The sequence below is a fragment of the Musa acuminata genome, chromosome BXJ3-3 (assembly GCF_036884655.1).
Source record: "Musa acuminata AAA Group cultivar baxijiao chromosome BXJ3-3, Cavendish_Baxijiao_AAA, whole genome shotgun sequence".
In the NCBI taxonomy this organism is placed as follows: Eukaryota; Viridiplantae; Streptophyta; class Magnoliopsida; order Zingiberales; family Musaceae; genus Musa; species Musa acuminata.
In genome coordinates this window covers 37,570,348-37,588,543 of record NC_088351.1, presented here as the reverse complement: position 1 = coordinate 37,588,543, position 18,196 = coordinate 37,570,348, and the positions used below count along the sequence as shown (strand labels likewise).

General features: G+C 41.1%; 2 protein-coding genes and 1 long non-coding RNA gene across 4 annotated transcripts; all 3 read left to right on the top strand.

The window, feature by feature from the left end:
* Nucleotides 1-4,061: 4,061 nt before the first annotated feature.
* LOC135634264 (disease resistance protein RGA2-like) lies at nucleotides 4,062-7,982 on the top strand. Of its 2 annotated transcripts, none has more exons than XR_010495280.1 (2): nucleotides 4,062-7,456; nucleotides 7,543-7,982. XR_010495280.1 is itself a non-coding variant. In XM_065144609.1 (2 exons), the coding sequence occupies exons 1-2, from the start codon at nucleotides 4,103-4,105 to the stop codon at nucleotides 7,553-7,555; spliced, it is 3,252 nt and encodes a 1,083-aa protein (XP_065000681.1). In that variant the 5' UTR covers nucleotides 4,062-4,102; the 3' UTR covers nucleotides 7,556-7,982. The 2 variants fall into 2 exon arrangements, 1 of the variants encoding a protein (XP_065000681.1); XM_065144609.1 differs by having other exon boundaries at nucleotides 4,062-7,341.
* Nucleotides 7,983-9,609: 1,627 nt separating this feature from the next.
* LOC135632578 (putative disease resistance RPP13-like protein 1) lies at nucleotides 9,610-13,139 on the top strand. Its single transcript, XM_065141188.1, has 2 exons — nucleotides 9,610-12,154; nucleotides 12,246-13,139. The coding sequence occupies exon 1, from the start codon at nucleotides 9,610-9,612 to the stop codon at nucleotides 12,151-12,153; it is 2,544 nt and encodes an 847-aa protein (XP_064997260.1). The 3' UTR covers nucleotide 12,154; nucleotides 12,246-13,139.
* Nucleotides 13,140-14,112: 973 nt separating this feature from the next.
* LOC135634265 (uncharacterized) lies at nucleotides 14,113-18,034 on the top strand. The gene is made up of 2 exons (XR_010495281.1): nucleotides 14,113-14,270; nucleotides 16,597-18,034. It is a non-coding gene; the product is annotated as an uncharacterized LOC135634265 (long non-coding RNA).
* The last annotated feature ends 162 nt before the right edge of the window (nucleotides 18,035-18,196 follow it).

Below are 18,196 nucleotides of genomic sequence, written 5' to 3'. Positions count from 1 at the left end.
TATTTCTTGAGCCTTTCGTGTTTTTCCCACATTTTGCATATATCAACTGCAGATGTTTATCGCTTTGTGCTTATGAATGCAGAAAATTGATGTGAAATTCTAGTTATTATTACGAAAGAACTTCTAGCCCATATACCCCTCTATGCTAAGAAATTTTCATATATATGATTCTAAATTTAAGGTTAGTATATATATATATATATACATGTATATATATATATATATATGTATATGTATATATATGTATATATATATATTTGTTTTAAAAATAATTATGCTTTATTCCTTGTCATTATTTTTTAAAGTTATTTAGATAATGCTTGCTTTAAACATAATGTTGTTGTCGCTTTTCTTTTAAGTTTCTTTATGATTGTGTTTGCGTTTCACAAAATGATGCTTTCTTTTGTGATGTTATTCATTAAGTTCCTTCAAGCTAATGCTTGCTTTAAACATAATAATACCTTAGTTTGTGCTGCTATATTTGAAAGTTTTTTTTGGTTGACAGCTAAGGTTGAGGCATGTCGATGTGAGCTTCTTGAGCTTATTCTAGTCTTTCTATAATATTTTAGAGCATCCGATTACTAATTAAATGAAATTTTCATATATGTTATCGATGTTTCTCAAGGTTTATAATTTTATGTATTCGCACTATACCAGTCGAGGTTATGATTCGTATTGTTTTGTTCCTTATTGGTGTCCACTCAATATTGCTATCAAGTTTCAAGAATTATCTATTGTAGAGCGTATATTGTACTGTCTTATATCACCAAGTGGTACCCATCTTATACTAATCACTAGTGATCTTGTAACTGACATATTATCTATTAATGATATTATTTGTGTTTGTCATATTATCTGATTTATCGAGGTTATGATCCGTGTTGTATTGTTTCTTATATGTGTCCACTCAATATTGCTACCAAGTTTTCATAGAGCGTATATTATATTATCTTATATCATCAGGTGGTACCTATTTTATATTAATCACTAGTGATCTTGTAGCTGGCATATTATTTGTTAATGATCTTGTTTGTATCAGTCATATTATCTGGTTTAGCTTGATTTAAAATGTTGATCAGTGTGTCAAATATTGATGTATATATAAAATCTTACACTTGAAAATTCTTATATGTCTATTTGTTAGTCCTACCATGTGTGAACCCCTTCTTTGCGATGGCTAGTGAGAAATTATTTTTCAACTAGATAGAAGTAAGTGTGAAGAATTTATAATATGATGGAGAATAAAATATAATCGCCTTTGTTCTGTCTTCCACCCTACACCCTCCACATCTCCATCATTGGCTCATCCCTATCTCCATCTCTTCTGTCGATTAGTATCAGAACCTATTTTATCTTAATGTCATATAGTTGGTAGTTGGTATCAAAGCCTATTTTACCTTACAACAAGTTTTAGAATTGATCAATTATTGTGCAACGGAAGATGACACTAACTTTATTATTATTATTTTTGCAATAATACTGTGAAAGATGTTAGAGCTAGCCCCAGGATATTTACCAAAGGGTAATTTTGGCAACACAACAAAGACAATAAAGCGGAAAGAATAAAAGCGACAAGAACACCAGAACACCAGATATACGTGGTTCGGTCAATTGACCTACATCCACGGACGAAGGAGGAGCAAATCACTACTATAAAAAGAGGGACACTTACAAATGCCTTAGGAAGATGTTCCTAGGCCATAAAACACCTTCAGCTTCCTAAACAAGAAGACTTCAAACCATAAGCAGGTTTCTTGTGATGCCTGCTGTACTTCTTGTGGTGTCTGTGGTACTTCTCGTGGTGTGTCTAACATCAAAGCTCAGGCCCTTATTTATAGTTCCAAGACGAGACAACAAGTCTAATTTTCCCGATGTGGGACTATGGGACTTGCCAAACTAACAAATCTCCACCTTGGCATGTCCCAACAAAACTTGCTCCACCTTCTTCATAAAAGCCCCAACGGGCAATCACCAACAATGAACACCAACCAAGTCCACGCACTGCTTGAACTTGTAAACCGGAAGAGGCTTCGTAAGCATATCAACTGGATTGTCCTTCGTATAAATTTTCTGAACAAGAACCTTTCCCTCAGCAATCAACCACTTAGCGGAATTATCAAAAGAAACTGCATCTGAATAGGTAGTAGGCTCACCAACTTTACTTGTTTCTTCTACAACAGACAAAGCATATGCAACCAAATTTGCATACCTTTGTGGTGGTCGAATATCTCTCATATGACCCAAACGCATATGCCATAATTTGGTGATGTTAGAATCAGATAATGATGATGACGAGACTGCAACCGAACCTGTGACAGTAGTTCCCTGCAGAATATATAAGCTACCAGACCTACAAGCTTTCATAACAATAAGAGCACTTCTAGAAACTTTCATAACTCCACCTTCAGCTGTGTATTTACACCCAAGGGCCTCTAAGGTGCCTAAAGAGATGAGATTCTTTTTCAAATCAGGAACATGTCTAACATTAGTGAGCGTCCTCACAATACCATCATGCATTTTAATTCGGATTGTTCCTCTACCAACAACATCACATGCAGCATTATTGCCCATCAAAACAATTCCACCATTACAAGATTCATATGTGGAAAACAAATCCCTATTGGGACACATGTGATAAGAAGAAAATATTTCCAAAATTCTCATCAGATGCTACACTAGCTTCAGCGGATTCAATAGTTTTCTCAACAAAATTTTCCTTTTGCTTTAATTTATTTTTCAATTTAAAGCAATCAGATTTAATGTGCCACATTTTATGACAATATCTGCATTCCAAATTTCTATGTCTGGATTTAGATCTAGATTTAGATCTACTACTGTCAAATTCTCTTTTATCCATTTTATCCCTGACAACCAGACCCTCAACCTGATTTCCTCTACTTTCCCCAGTGATATCTCTGTCTATTTGCTCCTTAGATTTTAGTGCAGATTTAATTTCCTGATACGAAACTGTTTCTTTTCCATAAATCAAAGTATCACGGAAATGCTTAAAAGATTGGGGAAGAGAACACAAGAGCAACAAAGCCTTATCCTCATCATCAATTTTTGCATCTATATTCTCCAAATCCATAACCAAAGAATCAAACTTATCAAGATGCGAGAGTATAGATGTACCTTCAACCATCCGAAGCATATACAGTCTCTGCTTCAAGTAGAGACGATTCTCCACTGTCCTCTTCATGTACAAAGCTTTAAGCTTGTCCCACATGCTCTTAGCCGTAGTCTCCGTAGCTACCTCCCGTAAAACCTCGTCAGAGAGGTTTAGAATGATGCTGGATCGGGCCTTCTTATCCATACCCGCAGCTCTGATACCAGTTTGTTAGAGCTAGCCCTAGGATATTTACCAAAGGGTAATTTTGGCAACACAACAAAGACAATAAAGCGGAAAGAATAAAAGCAACAAGAACACCAGAACACCAGATATACGTGGTTCGGTCAATTGACCTACATCCACGGACGAAGGAGGAGTAAATCACTACTATAAAAAGAGGGACACTTACAAATGCCTTAGGAAGATGTTCCTAGGCCATAAAACACCTTCAGCTTCCTAAACAAGAAGACTTCAAATCATAAGCAGGTTTTCTTGTGATGCCTGCTGTACTTCTTGTGGTGTCTGTGGTACTTCTCGTGGTGTGTCTAACATCAAAGCTCAGGCCCTTATTTATAGTTCCAAGACGAGACAACAAATCTAATTTTTCCGATGTGGGGCTATGGGATTTGCCAAACTAACAAAAGACGTGCGTCGGTACAATCAAAGTTGGATTTGAATATAAAACAAATGGGTTTGGTTTATATTTTTATCTTTTTGATTCTCGGTCACCACATGGCCTTTGATTTTGGTGATGGTTTTGTTTTTGTTTAATTTTGAGGCTTCTTTTTAATAATATAATATGTTTTTTTTTTGAATTTTTTTTTTCAAAATGGTTTCACACATTCATCATATAATGAAGCCTATGATTTTTTAAGTTTTCTTTTAGAAAATAAAAATATATAGTTTATGCCGCTATGACTTCCACCTACCTTTGTCTTTAAAGAGAGAGAGAGGTACATTGTGCTTGATGATTCCTTCACTCTGTGATCAAAGATGGCCGTTGTGCTTGATGCCTTCATCTCCGGGCTGGTCGGTACGTTGACGGACATGGCTAAAGCGGAGGTGGACTTGCTGTTGGGCGTTCCCGGGGAGATCCAAAAGCTCCAACGCTATCTCCGCAACATCCACTCTGTCCTTCGCGACGCCGAGAAGCAGCGGATCGAGAACGAGAGCGTCAACGACTGGCTGATGGAGCTCACGGATGTCATGTACGACGCCGACGACGTCCTCGACGAGTGCCGGATGGAGGCCGAGAAGTGGACTCCTCGTGCGTCCGATCCGAGGCCGTCCACCTTGTGCGGATTTCCCATCTGTGCTTGCTTTCGCGAGGTCAAGTTCAGACATGCGGTGGGCGTCAAAATCAAGGATCTCAACGATCGGCTGGAAGAGATCTCGGCCCGAAGGTCCAAGTTGCAACTCCATGTGTCTGCGGCGGAACCAAGGGTGGTTCCTCGAGTTAGTCGCATAACTTCCCCGGTGATGGAGTCTGACATGGTTGGCGAGCGACTGGAGGAGGACTCCAAGGCACTGGTGGAGCAGCTGACAAAGCAAGATCTGAGTAAGAACGTGGTGGTGCTGGCAATTGTGGGGATCGGCGGCATCGGAAAGACCACCTTCGCCCAGAAGGTGTTCAATGATGGTAAAATCAAAGCCAGCTTCCGCACCACCATCTGGGTGTGCGTGTCCCAAGAGTTCAGCGAGACGGATCTTCTCGGAAATATCATCGAAGGTGCTGGTGGAAAATATAATAGAGAACAGAGCAGGAGTCTGCTGGAGCCCTTGGTGGCGGGTCTACTGAGAGGGAACAAGTTCTTGCTGGTGTTGGATGATGTTTGGGATGCTCAGATCTGGGACGACTTGCTCCGCAATCCTTTGCAGGGAGGAGCAGCAGGCAGCAGGGTGCTGGTGACAACCAGAAACGCAGGGATCGCGAGGCAAATGAAGGCGGCCCACGTCCACGAGATGAAGCTGCTGCCTCCGGAGGATGGCTGGTCCCTCCTGTGCAAGAAGGCGACGATGAATGCAGACGAGGAAAGGGATGCCCAAGATCTCAAGGACACAGGCATGAAGATTGTTGACAAATGCGGAGGGCTTCCCCTGGCCATCAAGACCATCGGAGGGGTCCTCTGCTCCAGAGGACTCAACAGAAGTGCGTGGGAGGAAGTTCTCCGCAGCGCCGCTTGGTCACGGACCGGGCTTCCCGAAGGTGTGCACGGAGCACTGAATCTGAGCTACCAAGACTTGCCGTCCCATCTCAAGCAATGCTTTCTCTACTGTGCCTTGTTCCCCGAAGACTATTTGTTTGACAGGCCTGAAATCGTCAGATTATGGATAGCCGAGGGGTTTGTCGAAGCACGAGGAGATGTCAGCTTGGAGGAAACAGGGGAGCAATATTATAGAGAGCTGCTTCATAGGAGCCTTTTACAACGGCAACGTTACAGTCTGGACGACTACTTTGAGTATTCCAAGATGCATGATCTGCTACGATCGCTCGGCCATTTCCTATCGAGAGATGAGATCTTGTTCATTAGTGACGTGCAAAACGAGTGGAGAAGTGGTGCCATCCCGATGAAGCTGCGTCGGTTGTCGATTGTGCCCACTGAAACCACGGACATCCAGCATATCGTCAGTTTGACCAAGCAGCATGAGTCGGTGAGGACATTGTTGGTGAAGATAGCAAGGGGCCATGTGAAGGATATAGATGATTGCTTGAAGAACCTCGTGCGACTTAGAGTCCTCCATTTTACAGGCAATCTTGTGGACACAAAAATCGAGATTCTACCGCACTACATTGGAAATTTGATACACTTGAGATACTTGAATGTGTCTTATACCGATATAATGGAGCTTCCAGAAAGCATATGCAATCTGACGAATTTGCAGTTTTTGATCCTCAGACGATGTACGAAGTTGACACATATCCCCCAGGGTATAGTTAGGCTAGTCAATCTAAGAACACTCAATTGTGAACGTACAGACCTGGAGAGCTTACCATGTGGAATAGGAAGGTTGAAGCTCCTCAATGAACTCGGAGGATTCGTGGTGAACACGGCTACTGGTTCGTGCCCATTGGAAGAATTAGGCAGCCTCCAGGAGCTCAGATACCTCTACATTGACAGGTTGGAGAGGGCGTGGCTGGAAGTTGAACCGGGAAGAGATACGAGCCTCTTGAAGGGTAAACAAAAACTGAAACATCTACATTTACATTGCTCATATACATCCGATGATCACACGGAGGAAGAGATTGAAAGATTCGAGAAGGTGTTGGATGTGGCACTTCATCCACCATCATCTGTTGTTTCGCTCAGGTTAGAGTGTTTCTTCGGCCGCCGGTGCCCCAGCTGGATGGCGTCTGCAAGCATCAGTTCGCTTCTTCCAAACATAAGCCGCTTGGAACTAATTCACTGCGATCATTGGCCACTGCTTCCACCGCTTGGGAAGCTCCCTAACTTGGAGTTCCTTGAAATACGAGGTGCATATGCAGTGACCACCATCGGACCGGAATTTTTTGGGTGTGAAGTTGGTGCTACCGGTCATGATCGGGAACGGAATTTAAAGCGCCCTTCTTCTTCTTCTTCTTCTTCTTCTTCTTCTTCTTCTACTTCTCCTCCTTCGTTGTTTCCGAAACTAAGGCAGCTGGAACTCTTGGATATGACTAACATGGAAGTGTGGGATTGGGTAGCGGAAGGTTTTGCTATGCGTCGCCTCGACAAATTGGTCCTCGGAAATTGCCCCAAGTTGAAGTCTCTACCGGAAGGCCTGATCCGACAGGCAACCTGCTTAACCACATTGTTTCTGGCCTATGTGTGTGCTCTCAAGTCCATCAGAGGTTTCCCTTGTGTAAAAGAAATGAGTATAATTGGTGAATCAGATCTGGAGATTGTTGCTGATCTCCCTGCACTGGAGGTCTTGAATCTGGGACTGTTTGGGCGTCGCAACAATCATTTACCAGAGTGGTTGGCGCAACAATCATTCACTACGCTCCAGAGACTGGACGTAATTGGAACCACCCAACAACTCGTCAGATGCCTCCAAAATGGCGCAGACTGGCCCATGATCGAACACTTTCCAATTTTTTCCATGAAAGATGACGGAGGCAATTATATAAACTACATCAAGCATTCCTGCACCTTCGACACAAACCTAGTCGATGCTGATGCTGCTTTTGCTGCTGTTGCTGCTGCCGAAGAAGAAGAAGAAGAAAGAAGAAGAAGACATCAATTAGCTTTGGGGTAACTTACCTTTCATGCTCGCGTCTCGACCATCTAACGACTTCTGGTTTTGGAGTGGCAACTCGCAGTTATCTCTTCCTGCTTATGGCAGGGAGATCGACATTATTTCTCTAATGTTAGTAGCGATTTGATTACACCATTATTTCTCTAATGTTTATGAATTTAACCACACACGTCCTTTTTGTGGATTTGCTTGTGTAGGTCAATTTTGTGAGTGGAATTTTGTTTCCAAGCAGTATTAATGAGGCACTTATCGGAAGAAATGCTAGACGAATGATGATTGTACCTATCGATTCCTGCGGATGAGGATGTTCAGAGCACTTTGTCTTTTTTTTGAAAAAGTGTGTAATATTAAATGTTACTTTTTAACTTATCTGGGTTGTAGCATTGTACATCTTTCTTTGTATTGAATGCTTTATAGCATTCGTGACAAATATTTCATGCAGATGGAGGCAAGACATGGAGGTCAAGTATGTTAGGTCACAAAGATGCCTCATTTCCCTATCTGGTCGAATCATTTCCAAAGCTTCTTCTTTTGTGCTCTGTGGAAGACCATTTTAAACCGTTGGTTGGCTTTCTTGAACTTGTTGGTGTTCCTGAAGCAGGCATTTCAACTGTACAATTGTCATTCCCACCTATCATTTTCTGTGATATTGAGAAAGAAATCAAGCCAAAACTGTGTGCATTTAGCAAAGGTAACCTAACGAATGTATCAAAAGATATCTCCTTAAGTGTTAATTGTGTTTAAATTAACACTAGTGGAGTCTACTTACTACTTAGAATTAAATTGTTCTATGTATTTGTGAAAAGCATTTGTAAGTGGATCACACACTGTGCTACATGAACAGAGATCAGCAAAAGAAAAGAAAGCAGTGTGAAGTAGCTTGTTGCTGTAGATGGGATCACATATTGTGCTGTAAGAACAGGGATGAGGGATATAAAAAAAGGCCATATCAGAAAACAGTGAAGTGCTCAGGCCAATGATCACTGCAATCTCTGCAGTTTGCTGAACATTTGGGCCATTCAAAGAAGAAAAAGAAAAGAGCCCTTTTTTTCTTCCATGATGTAAAGTGAGTTATCGACAGTAAAAGAATACAGGAAAAGTAAAGTATCAGAACTTTTGTGGGTGGTTGATCCATGAATGCAAATTGCAACACCTCTTGGGTTCAGAATTCAGATTACATGAGAAAAGTAATGGCTAAATCATTGGTACCATGAAATGATCTTGGATCCAAAAATCATTTTTTTGGAGGAACAGAAAAAGTCCAAAAATCATTTTTTTATATATATTGTAGATAGTAGAGACAGAATTTGTTTGTGTCATCGTCTATATTTGTTTCATTCTTTTCCTTCATTTGATTTGCTTTTCAACAATGACAAACCCAAATATTCCAAGTATTTATTGTCAATCAATTTTAGCAATAACTGATAAGAAGATATTTGAAAACACCACATTAAAAGAAGGAATTGATTGATATCAAGAAAAACATTTCATTAAGTCAGATGTGTGACAATATGAAAATTTAAAATATTTTTCATTCCGAATCACTTTAATACATGCTAAGTTTAATCATTATGATGACAATAAACAAGCTATCATATCAATCATTAATAGATTAATGCGTTCAGATTACACCAACAAGCATTAATGTGTTCTATTGATATATATGCGACTTTTCTAGAATACAATATCTTTAACTTCCTCAATGATATATAGCCAAGTAACTTGCTGATCTATATCTAGGAGAATTTTCTCATAAATTAGTGTTAACATAGAATGTATTAATATCTAAAGCACCTTGTATCACTATCATTTATTTGATTATCATAAATATTATTTTAAAAGGCATACATTTGTAATATAATTTACATGGATATTGATGTCAATTGAAATTCCAACAATATTATATTTGATGGTTAATTTAGGGGAGATTAATTTTATTGACATATTTGTAAGATTTTTTTGTTTTATAGGGATAGAAAAATGCTGCATCTAAAATTAGAAAAGTCAATAAACTTTTAATCATGATTAATTATAATTAACATTATTTAAGAAAAAAAATAAACAAATATATAAATACTAAAAGACATTTAATTTTATTAATCATTCCAATTCTTGAAAGGGTATGAATGTAATTTAGAGTTCAACTAATAGTCAAATGGTGGAGCAGCTGACAAAGAAAGATCCGAGTAAGAACATGGTGCTGCTGGCAACTGTGGGGATCGGCAGCATCGGAAAGACCACCCTCGCTCAGAAGGTGTTCAGTGATGGCAAAGTCAAAGCCAACTCCGGCACCACCATCTGGGTGTGCGTCCCAAGAGTTCAGCGAGACGGATCTTCTCGGAAATATCATTGAAGGTGCTGGTGGAAAATGTAATAGAGAACAGAGCAGGAGTCTGCTGGAGCCCTTGGTGGAGGGTCTCCTGAGAGGGAACAAGTTCTTGCTGGTGTTGGATGATGTTTGGGATGCTCGGATCTGGGACGACTTGCTCCACAATCCTTTGCAGGGAGGAGCAGCAGGCAGCAGGGTGCTGGTGACCACCAGAAACGCAGGGATCGCGAGGCAAATGAAGGCGGCCCACGTCCACGAGATGAAGCTGCTGTCTCCGGAGGATGGCTGGTCCCTCCTGTGCAAGAAGGCGACGATGAACGCAGAGGAGGAAAGGGATGCCCAAGATCTCAAGGACACAGGCATGAAGATTGTTGACAAATGCGGAGGGCTTCCCCTGGCCATCAAGACCATCGGAGGGGTCCTCTGCACCAGAGGACTCGACAAAAATGCGTGGGAGGAAGTTCTCCGCAGCGCCACATGGTCACAGACCGCGCTTCCCGAAGGTGTGCACGGAGCACTGTATCTGAGCTACCAAGACTTGCCGTCCCATCTCAAGCAATGCTTTCTCTACTGTGCCTTGTTCAAAGAAGACTATATGTTTCACGGACCTGAAATCGTCATATTATGGATAGCCGAGGGGTTTGTCGAAGCACGAGGAGATGTCAGCTTGGAGGAAACAGGGGAACAATATTACATAGAGCTGCTTCATAGGAGCCTTCTGCAATCGCTGCAACCTTTGAGTCTGGACTACGATAATTATTCCAAGATGCATGGCCTGCTGCGTTCGCTCAGCCATTTCCTATCGAGAGATGAGAGCTTGTGCATTAATGACGTGCAAAACGAGTGGAGAAGTGGTGCCGCCTCGATGAAGCTGCGTCGGTTGTCGATTGTGGCCACTGAAACCACGGACATCCAGCATATCGTCAGTTTGACCAAGCAACATGAGTCGGTGAGGACATTGTTGGCGCCGAGAACAATTGGATATGCGGAGGATATTGACGAGTACTTGAAGAACTTCGTGCGACTTAGAGTCCTGCATCTTATGTTCACAAATATCAAGATCCTACCGCACTACATCGAAAATTTGATACATTTGAGATACTTGAATGTGTCTTATACCGATGTAACGAAGCTTCCAGAAAGCATATGCAATCTAATGAATTTACAGTTTTTGATCCTCAGAGGATGTAGACAGTTGACACAGATCCCCCAGGGTATGGCTAGACTATTCAATCTAAGGACACTCGATTGTACATATACACAGCTGGAGAGCTTACCATGTGGAATAGGAAGGTTGAAGCACCTCAATGAACTCGGAGGATTCGTGATGAACACGGCTACTGGTACGTGCCCATTGGAAGCGTTAGGCGGCCTCCAGGAGCTCAGATACCTCTCCGTTTACAAGTTGGAGTGGGCATGCATGGAGGCTGAACCAATAAGGGATACAAGCGTCTTAAAGGGTAACAAAAAACTGAAGCATCTACGTTTAAATTGCTCATCCAGATCGACATCCGATGGTCTCAGGGAGGAAGAGATTGAAAGAATGGAGAAGGTGTTGGATGTGGCACTTCATCCACCATCGTCTGTTGTTTCGCTCAGGTTAGAGATTTTTTTCCTTCTCTGGTACCCAAGCTGCATGGCGTCTGCAAGCATCAGTTCGCTTCTTCTAAACATAAGCCGCTTGGAACTAATTGACTGCACTGATTGGCCACTACTTCCACCGCTAGGAAAGCTCCCCAGCTTGGAGTTTCTTTTCATACGAGGTGCACGTGCAGTGACCACCATCGGACCGGAATTTTTTGGGTGTGAAGCTGCTGCTACTGGTCATGAACGGGAACGGAATTCAAAGCGCCCTTCTTCTTCTTCTTCTCCTCCTCCTTCGTTGTTTCCGAAACTAAGGCAGCTGGAACTCTGGAATATGACTAACATGGAAGTGTGGGATTGGGTTGCGGAAGGTTTTGCTATGCGTCGCCTCAAAAAATTGGTCCTCGGAAATTGCCCCAAGTTGAAGTCTCTACCGGAAGGCCTGATCCGACAGGCAACCTGCTTAACCAAATTGGATCTGGCCAATGTGTGTGCTCTCAAGTCCATCAGAGGTTTCCCTTCTGTGAAACAACTGAGTATACGTGGTAAATCAGATCTGGAGATTGTTACTGATCTCCCTGCACTGGAATTCTTGAAGTTGGGCACGTTTGGGCGTCTCAACAATCATTTACCAGAGTGGTTGGCGGCTTGCCCTGCATGCTTCACCACGCTCCAGAGACTGGACGTATGGGGAACCACCCAACTCCTCCGCAGATGCCTCCAAAATGGCGCAGACTGGTCCATGATCAAACACTTTGCAAATTTTTCCATCAATGATAACCAAGGCAATTATATAAACTACATCAAGCATTCCGGCACCTTCGAGACAAACCTAGACGATGCTGCTGCTGCTGCTGCTGTTGCTGCAAAGGAAGAAGGCATCAATGTGCTTTGAGGTAACTTACCTTTCATGCTCACGTCTCCACCATCTAACGTCTTCTGGTTTTGGAGTGGCAACTCACAATTATCTTTTCCTGCTTATGGCAGGGAGAACGACATCATTCACGATGTTATATTGGCAGTCATGTCTAATATGATCATTGCAAATGGTGCTGACCATGGAAAGTCGGAGACTTTTGAGAGGAAGTGCAGATCGAGAGGTTGGTTGTGACTCATACTACATTCCTATAATATGGTGATATCAGCGCGATCTGGTGGACAACTTATTTTGGCTTTCTTTCTCTCTCTGTTTCATATATTTCTTCTACTACAACTACTGATATGATGATCTCATTGCAATCTGTTGCATATGTACGGTATATTCCACCATCTTAGAAATGGGATCGCCACACATCGCAAAAGCAGGTATATTCATGGTGATGTATCCTGTTCCTCAATCATCATCATCTTCGACAGCCGCGTCTTCGTCTTCATTGTCATCAACTAAGTTCATCGCTAAGGTGTAGGATTGTTTGATGTAGTTCATGTAATTGTGTCGGTCGTCTTTGATGTAAACAATCGGAAGGTGTTTGATCTTGGACCAGTCCTTCGCGTCCTTTTGGAGGCACCTGCGGAGCAGTCGATTGCTGCATTCTATGTCCAGTCTCTGGAGCGCAGTCAAGCATGGGAGACCTCCCAGTAGCCACTCGGGTAAAGATGGAACATGCCGCCACCTCTCCAACTGCAACACCTCCAGTTCAGGGACATCGGTGACGATCTCCAAACCTGATTCACCACATACCCTCAAGTTCCTGACCGAAGGGAAACCCCTGATATTCTTGAGAGCGCCGACGTTCTCCAAGTGCAATGTGGTCAGGCAGGTGGCATGACGACTCAGGCATTCCGGTAGAGACTCCAACTTGGGGCAATCGGCGAGGAGCATACAGATCATGTGTTGTGGAATTACTGTAGAACTAAGATGCAGACCTGTGAGTCTGTCAAATATCTGATGTAGCTGTACCAGACAAAGAAGTAGTTCTCTGATCATGTTCTTCTGAATATACCTAAGATGACGAAACTGAAATGATTTCTCCCTTCATGATTCATGTTAATGTCAAGGAAACACAGATACCCATTAATCACCTACCATATCCAAGTTTATTTTCAGCAATGCAATAAGAAACATGCATACTGCAAAACACTCATAAGCACAAAAATTCTGCTTCTCTTTTGCCTAAGAAGACATCAATCATCTGAAACAAAGTGGAAATCTTGATAGATGAGATATAGAATCAGTCTTGAGTTACTTGCATCAGTGTGGTGCATTCTTTCTTATTACTTACCAACTACAATGGTGTTGACTGGAGAAAGAGAAAAGTTCCAATACAATTGATAATTCTAAATAGCAAGCTTGTGATTCTCAATAATTGACAGAAAGAAAGGATGAGGCAGATTAGGCTTCAAATAAATGCAATTTTCTTCAAATGATTGTGTTGAGTCCTGTGTTTCATCTCTGTCGTCAAACCCTTTATTATAATAAATATAATCCTAAAAATATTAATTTATTATAATAAATATTAAAAACTATTTCTCATCTTCGATCCTTAATTTATCCTATTACATCATCTATCTTTTTTCTATCATTAAAAATATTTTATTCGAACTAAGTTATAAATTGAGGATATTTATGTTTATTTATGAAAGAATAATTTAAAAATATTTGAAGTTCTTAATATAGGTTTGTAAATAAAAAGAAGAGAATGTAAATAATAATCTCCTAAGTTTTTATATTATATTAAATAATATATTTTTCTTATTTTATTGACGGGTGTTAATACTGTGTAGCGGAAAGATTGGAACAGTTACTACATTTAAGTGTGAGCTCCCACACTTCCCATTAATAATAATATTATTATTTTTATTTGTTCACCTTTTCTCTCTCCGTTTATTTGGAGGTTTCTGTTGGGTACGCGTGAGACCTCAGTCGAGATCGATTGCTCCCTCCGTCTCTCTCTCTCTCTCTCTCTCTCTCTCTGTAGCTCGATCCTTAGCAGCTTAAGCGCATTGAGTGCCTCGTTTGATCGGCCGACAACCTCAACTCCATCGATCGCAAGTCTGTTACTTGCCTCGCAGGTTTGTAGAGATCCATCTTCTTCCCTGTCGCCTTAAAAGTCGAATCTTTTCGTGCGGGCTTCGGGGTCTTCAGTCTGGGAGTATGGCTGCCAGTTGGTGCCGACAACAAGGAAGTTGCGGGGTGCGTCTCTTCGTTGCGGTTGTAGATCTGAGCGAATGGGAGCGTAAAAGTCCCTTCTTTTAGCGGGTTCCGGTCGCTGTCGTGGGTGTTGGTCCTGCCTGTTTCGTTTTCTCTTGGTGGATTCGAATGTGCTTTTGTCGCTTGCTTGACCTTGATCTGGGCTTCGTTCCGTGGAGGCAACGTCGCGGAATTAGGCGGCGGTCGAGTCGATTGCTTATTAGATGCTTAGATTTGCTGGTTCTGTCTCGAGGTAGTGGAAAGGTTTTGTTTCGTCCCAGTGTTGGTTGCTACATTTTGCCTTCGATCTGGTTTCTGGTTGCTTGTTTGAGGTCAGTTGTGTAGGAATGTTCAGTTTTCATCGAAAACATTGTTGATGAGATGAAAAAATGTGTGTTTCTTAGCACTTTCGTCTCCAATTTTAGGATCGTCCAGAGCTGGATCTGTTCAAATTTGTAAGAAATGACAATCTTTTGGCGTAGTCCTGTTGGTGATACTGGATGTCCGATGGAAGTTTGAGTTTCAACGGAGATTGGAGTTTATAGCATTTGATCTGCCTGTTAGATATCTGATCCTTGATTTTGGAGGACTTGGTCTTTGGAATTAGTGGCACTCTTTAGAAAGCATATTGGTCAACTTCAGTGCTTTCGATTGTATCCGAGATGTGACTGCAGGATCATGCATTTCTTCTGCCATATTTTTCATAGTCATTGAGATGTTACTCCGCAGACATTTTCCTTTGATGTTTATGAATCTGCTTCACTGCTCTGGTCTATGTGCTTTTCGGTGTCTGCCATAAGTTGCATAAACAACCACATGGGAGTATATTTCGCTGCAAATTGAGGATTGCGTCCTCCATTTGAGTTTGGTGTCAACTGGGCATTTTTCTCCATTTGAGTTGTATATTAGGATTATCGTATCCGTATCTCCCAGGCTTGGCTTGTGCCTTATTGTTCTGCTTAATAAATGACATGACATGTTAATAACGTTGACATGATTTTGTTGCTTTTATGATGGCAGATCGTACAAATGAATTTGTTGCTATAAACCGATGTACGATTTGCTGCTTAATTAGTTTCTTTTCAGCTGTTTCTTTCCTGATTTGCAGTTCATGTTAAATTCTTGTTCCAAATTGGTGGTCTGTTTATGCTCCCACTACTTTAGTGTCTCCTCATCTCTATCATTTATAGGAATGAGTCTGATCGCAAAGTATCTTTGTTGACGTGATGACTATAATGCCTTGATCTGTTTTTGTCCACTTGCTAATCACATTCTTGTAGAAATGAGTATATGAGAACAATGTCTTCGACTATTTTAGGTTTTGATATGGATGACTGCGATTCTGGCATGTTTCTGTTCTGGATTTGCAGAGCATATACATGTATGCATGTATATGTATATATATGCTTCATTTATTGACCTTCAACATGTTGAACTTGACATGAGTATTTCGAGCTTAATTGGAAAAACCATGCAATGTGTGTTTAGTTTGGAATTCTCATTTTGGACCAAATTTGATGTATTCCCAAAATCTGTACTCTATAAATGGGTGTAAACCAATTTTGACTCTCCACTTCTGTCAAGGCTTGGGTTTAATAAGCAATCTGTGGAGGCTACCAACTAGGATGTGCCATAATAATAATGGTGGGGGAAACATGAATATGCGATTCTGGCAACATTCTTTACACCAAGATACAATGAACTAGTGGCACCACAATGGTATTAGTGCGTCAAAAAAATAGATCTTAAACACATTCAGGAACCACTAATGCTATATGTAATAGAAGTTCAATGATGATGAGGAACAGACCTACGATATTCTGGATGGCTTTGTCAGAAAGAACCTGGGAGTATCTACATGGAAAAATTGTATTACTCGAAAATTTAACTAGAAAAAATCAACAAAATGATGATCCCATATTTTCCAGATAAGGCTTGATAATTATGCTTATATTTTTGATGTATTACCTACAAATTTTCTATTATTTGGAAATTAATATAGAAATTATGATAAGAAAAACCTGATCCTCTATTCATGAGACACGGGTCTATGATTATGCTTGCTGTAATTACTGTGAAATGTTACCAAGTATTTTATAACTTTGAAATTTAGACCAAGTCTATCAATCATGTTCTTGCATTTGCAGTCTTATCATGTTTTGATATCCATTCATGATATCTAACATGGTTCATTTGTCCTGTCAACAGGCTGATTGAAAGTAAATTGTTGTCCTGTGCTTTGGTTGCAATTTTGGCCTCACAGTGCCAGTTGCTACAACTCATTATTGATCTCTGTGGATTTTACTAGTTTTTCATTGGTTTGTCGAGAAATAGTGGAGCCAGCTTGCCAAAACTCGATGGGTTCCAGATTTCTATCACATCAACTCAGCAATGGATTGTATGTTTCAGGCCGGCCTGAGCCACCAAAAGAAAAACCTCTAACAATGAGCTCCGCAGCCATGCCATATACAGGAGGAGATATAAAAAAATCAGGAGAGCTTGGAAAGATGTTTGATCTGCATGTGGAGAAGTCCAGAAAATCTGGACCTCTTAATGTTCCTCTTAAGAGTACATCTTTTGGAGGTGCTGCTTCCCAGTCAGGCCCTATCATGCCTAATTCCTCTAGCCGGTCTAGCTATTCTGGTTCACTCTCTTCTGCAGTTCCTGGTTCCGGTCCTTCACTAGTAACTGGAGGCTCCAACAGACAGAAATCTAATTATGGGCCACTTAAACATGGGGATGTTGTTAAGAAGTCATCTGGTCCTCAATCTGGAGGGGTCACCCCAATGGCTCGCCAGAATTCTGGTCCGCTTCCACCAGTGCTTCCAGCTACAGGGCTTATCACATCTGGGCCTCTTAACTCATCAGGTGCGCCTCGAAAAGTATCTGGCCCTCTGGAATCTGCTGGATCTATGAAGCTGCATAGCACCTTCATTGTTCATAACCAGGCTGTTACGAAGCTCAGCCAGGATGATGGCTATTCATTTAGTGGGAGCTTGCCCAAACTGTTCTTGTGGTGTGTGGGTTTGTTGTTCATAATGGGGTTTATTGCCGGTGGCTTCATTCTTGGTGCTGTTCACAATGGGAGTATGCTCCATTATCTGTAGATATTTTCTCCCAAATAAGATCTTGCCTTGTATTAGTAATGATGCAATATAGCAGTTGGTAGGATGTCTGCTTCTTATGAGGGTGATTGAGCTGTCTAAGAAGGAAGTATGCTCCATTATCTGTAGATATTTTCTCCCAAATAAGATCTTGCCTTGTATTAGTAATGATGCAATATAGCAGTTGGTAGGATGTCTGCTTCTTATGAGGGTGATTGAGCTGTCTAAGAAGGAAGTATGCTCCATTATCTGTAGATATTTTCTCCCAAATAAGATCTTGCCTTGTATTAGTAATGATGCAATATAGCAGTTGGTAGGATGTCTGCTTCTTATGAGGGTGATTGAGCTGTCTAAGAAGGAAGTATGCTCCATTATCTGTAGATATTTTCTCCCAAATAAGATCTTGCCTTGTATTAGTAATGATGCAATATAGCAGTTGGTAGGATGTCTGCTTCTTATGAGGGTGATTGAGCTGTCTAAGAAGGAAGTATGCTCCATTATCTGTAGATATTTTCTCCCAAATAAGATCTTGCCTTGTATTAGTAATGATGCAATGTAGCAGTTGGTAGGATGTCTGCTTCTTATGAGTGATTGAGCTGTCTAAGAAGGAAGTATGCTCCATTATTTTATTTGTAGATATTTTCTACCAAACTGGGATACAACATTGAAGAGGTTCTGTAACCAAAGCTTGATTTCCTCTTAAA

Bases quoted from the DNA above. Each gene is read 5' to 3' on its own strand.
- LOC135634264 (XM_065144609.1), top strand. From the start codon at position 4,103: ATGGCCGTTGTGCTTGATGCCTTCATCTCCGGGCTGGTCGGTACGTTG.
- LOC135632578 (XM_065141188.1), top strand. From the start codon at position 9,610: ATGGCAAAGTCAAAGCCAACTCCGGCACCACCATCTGGGTGTGCGTCC.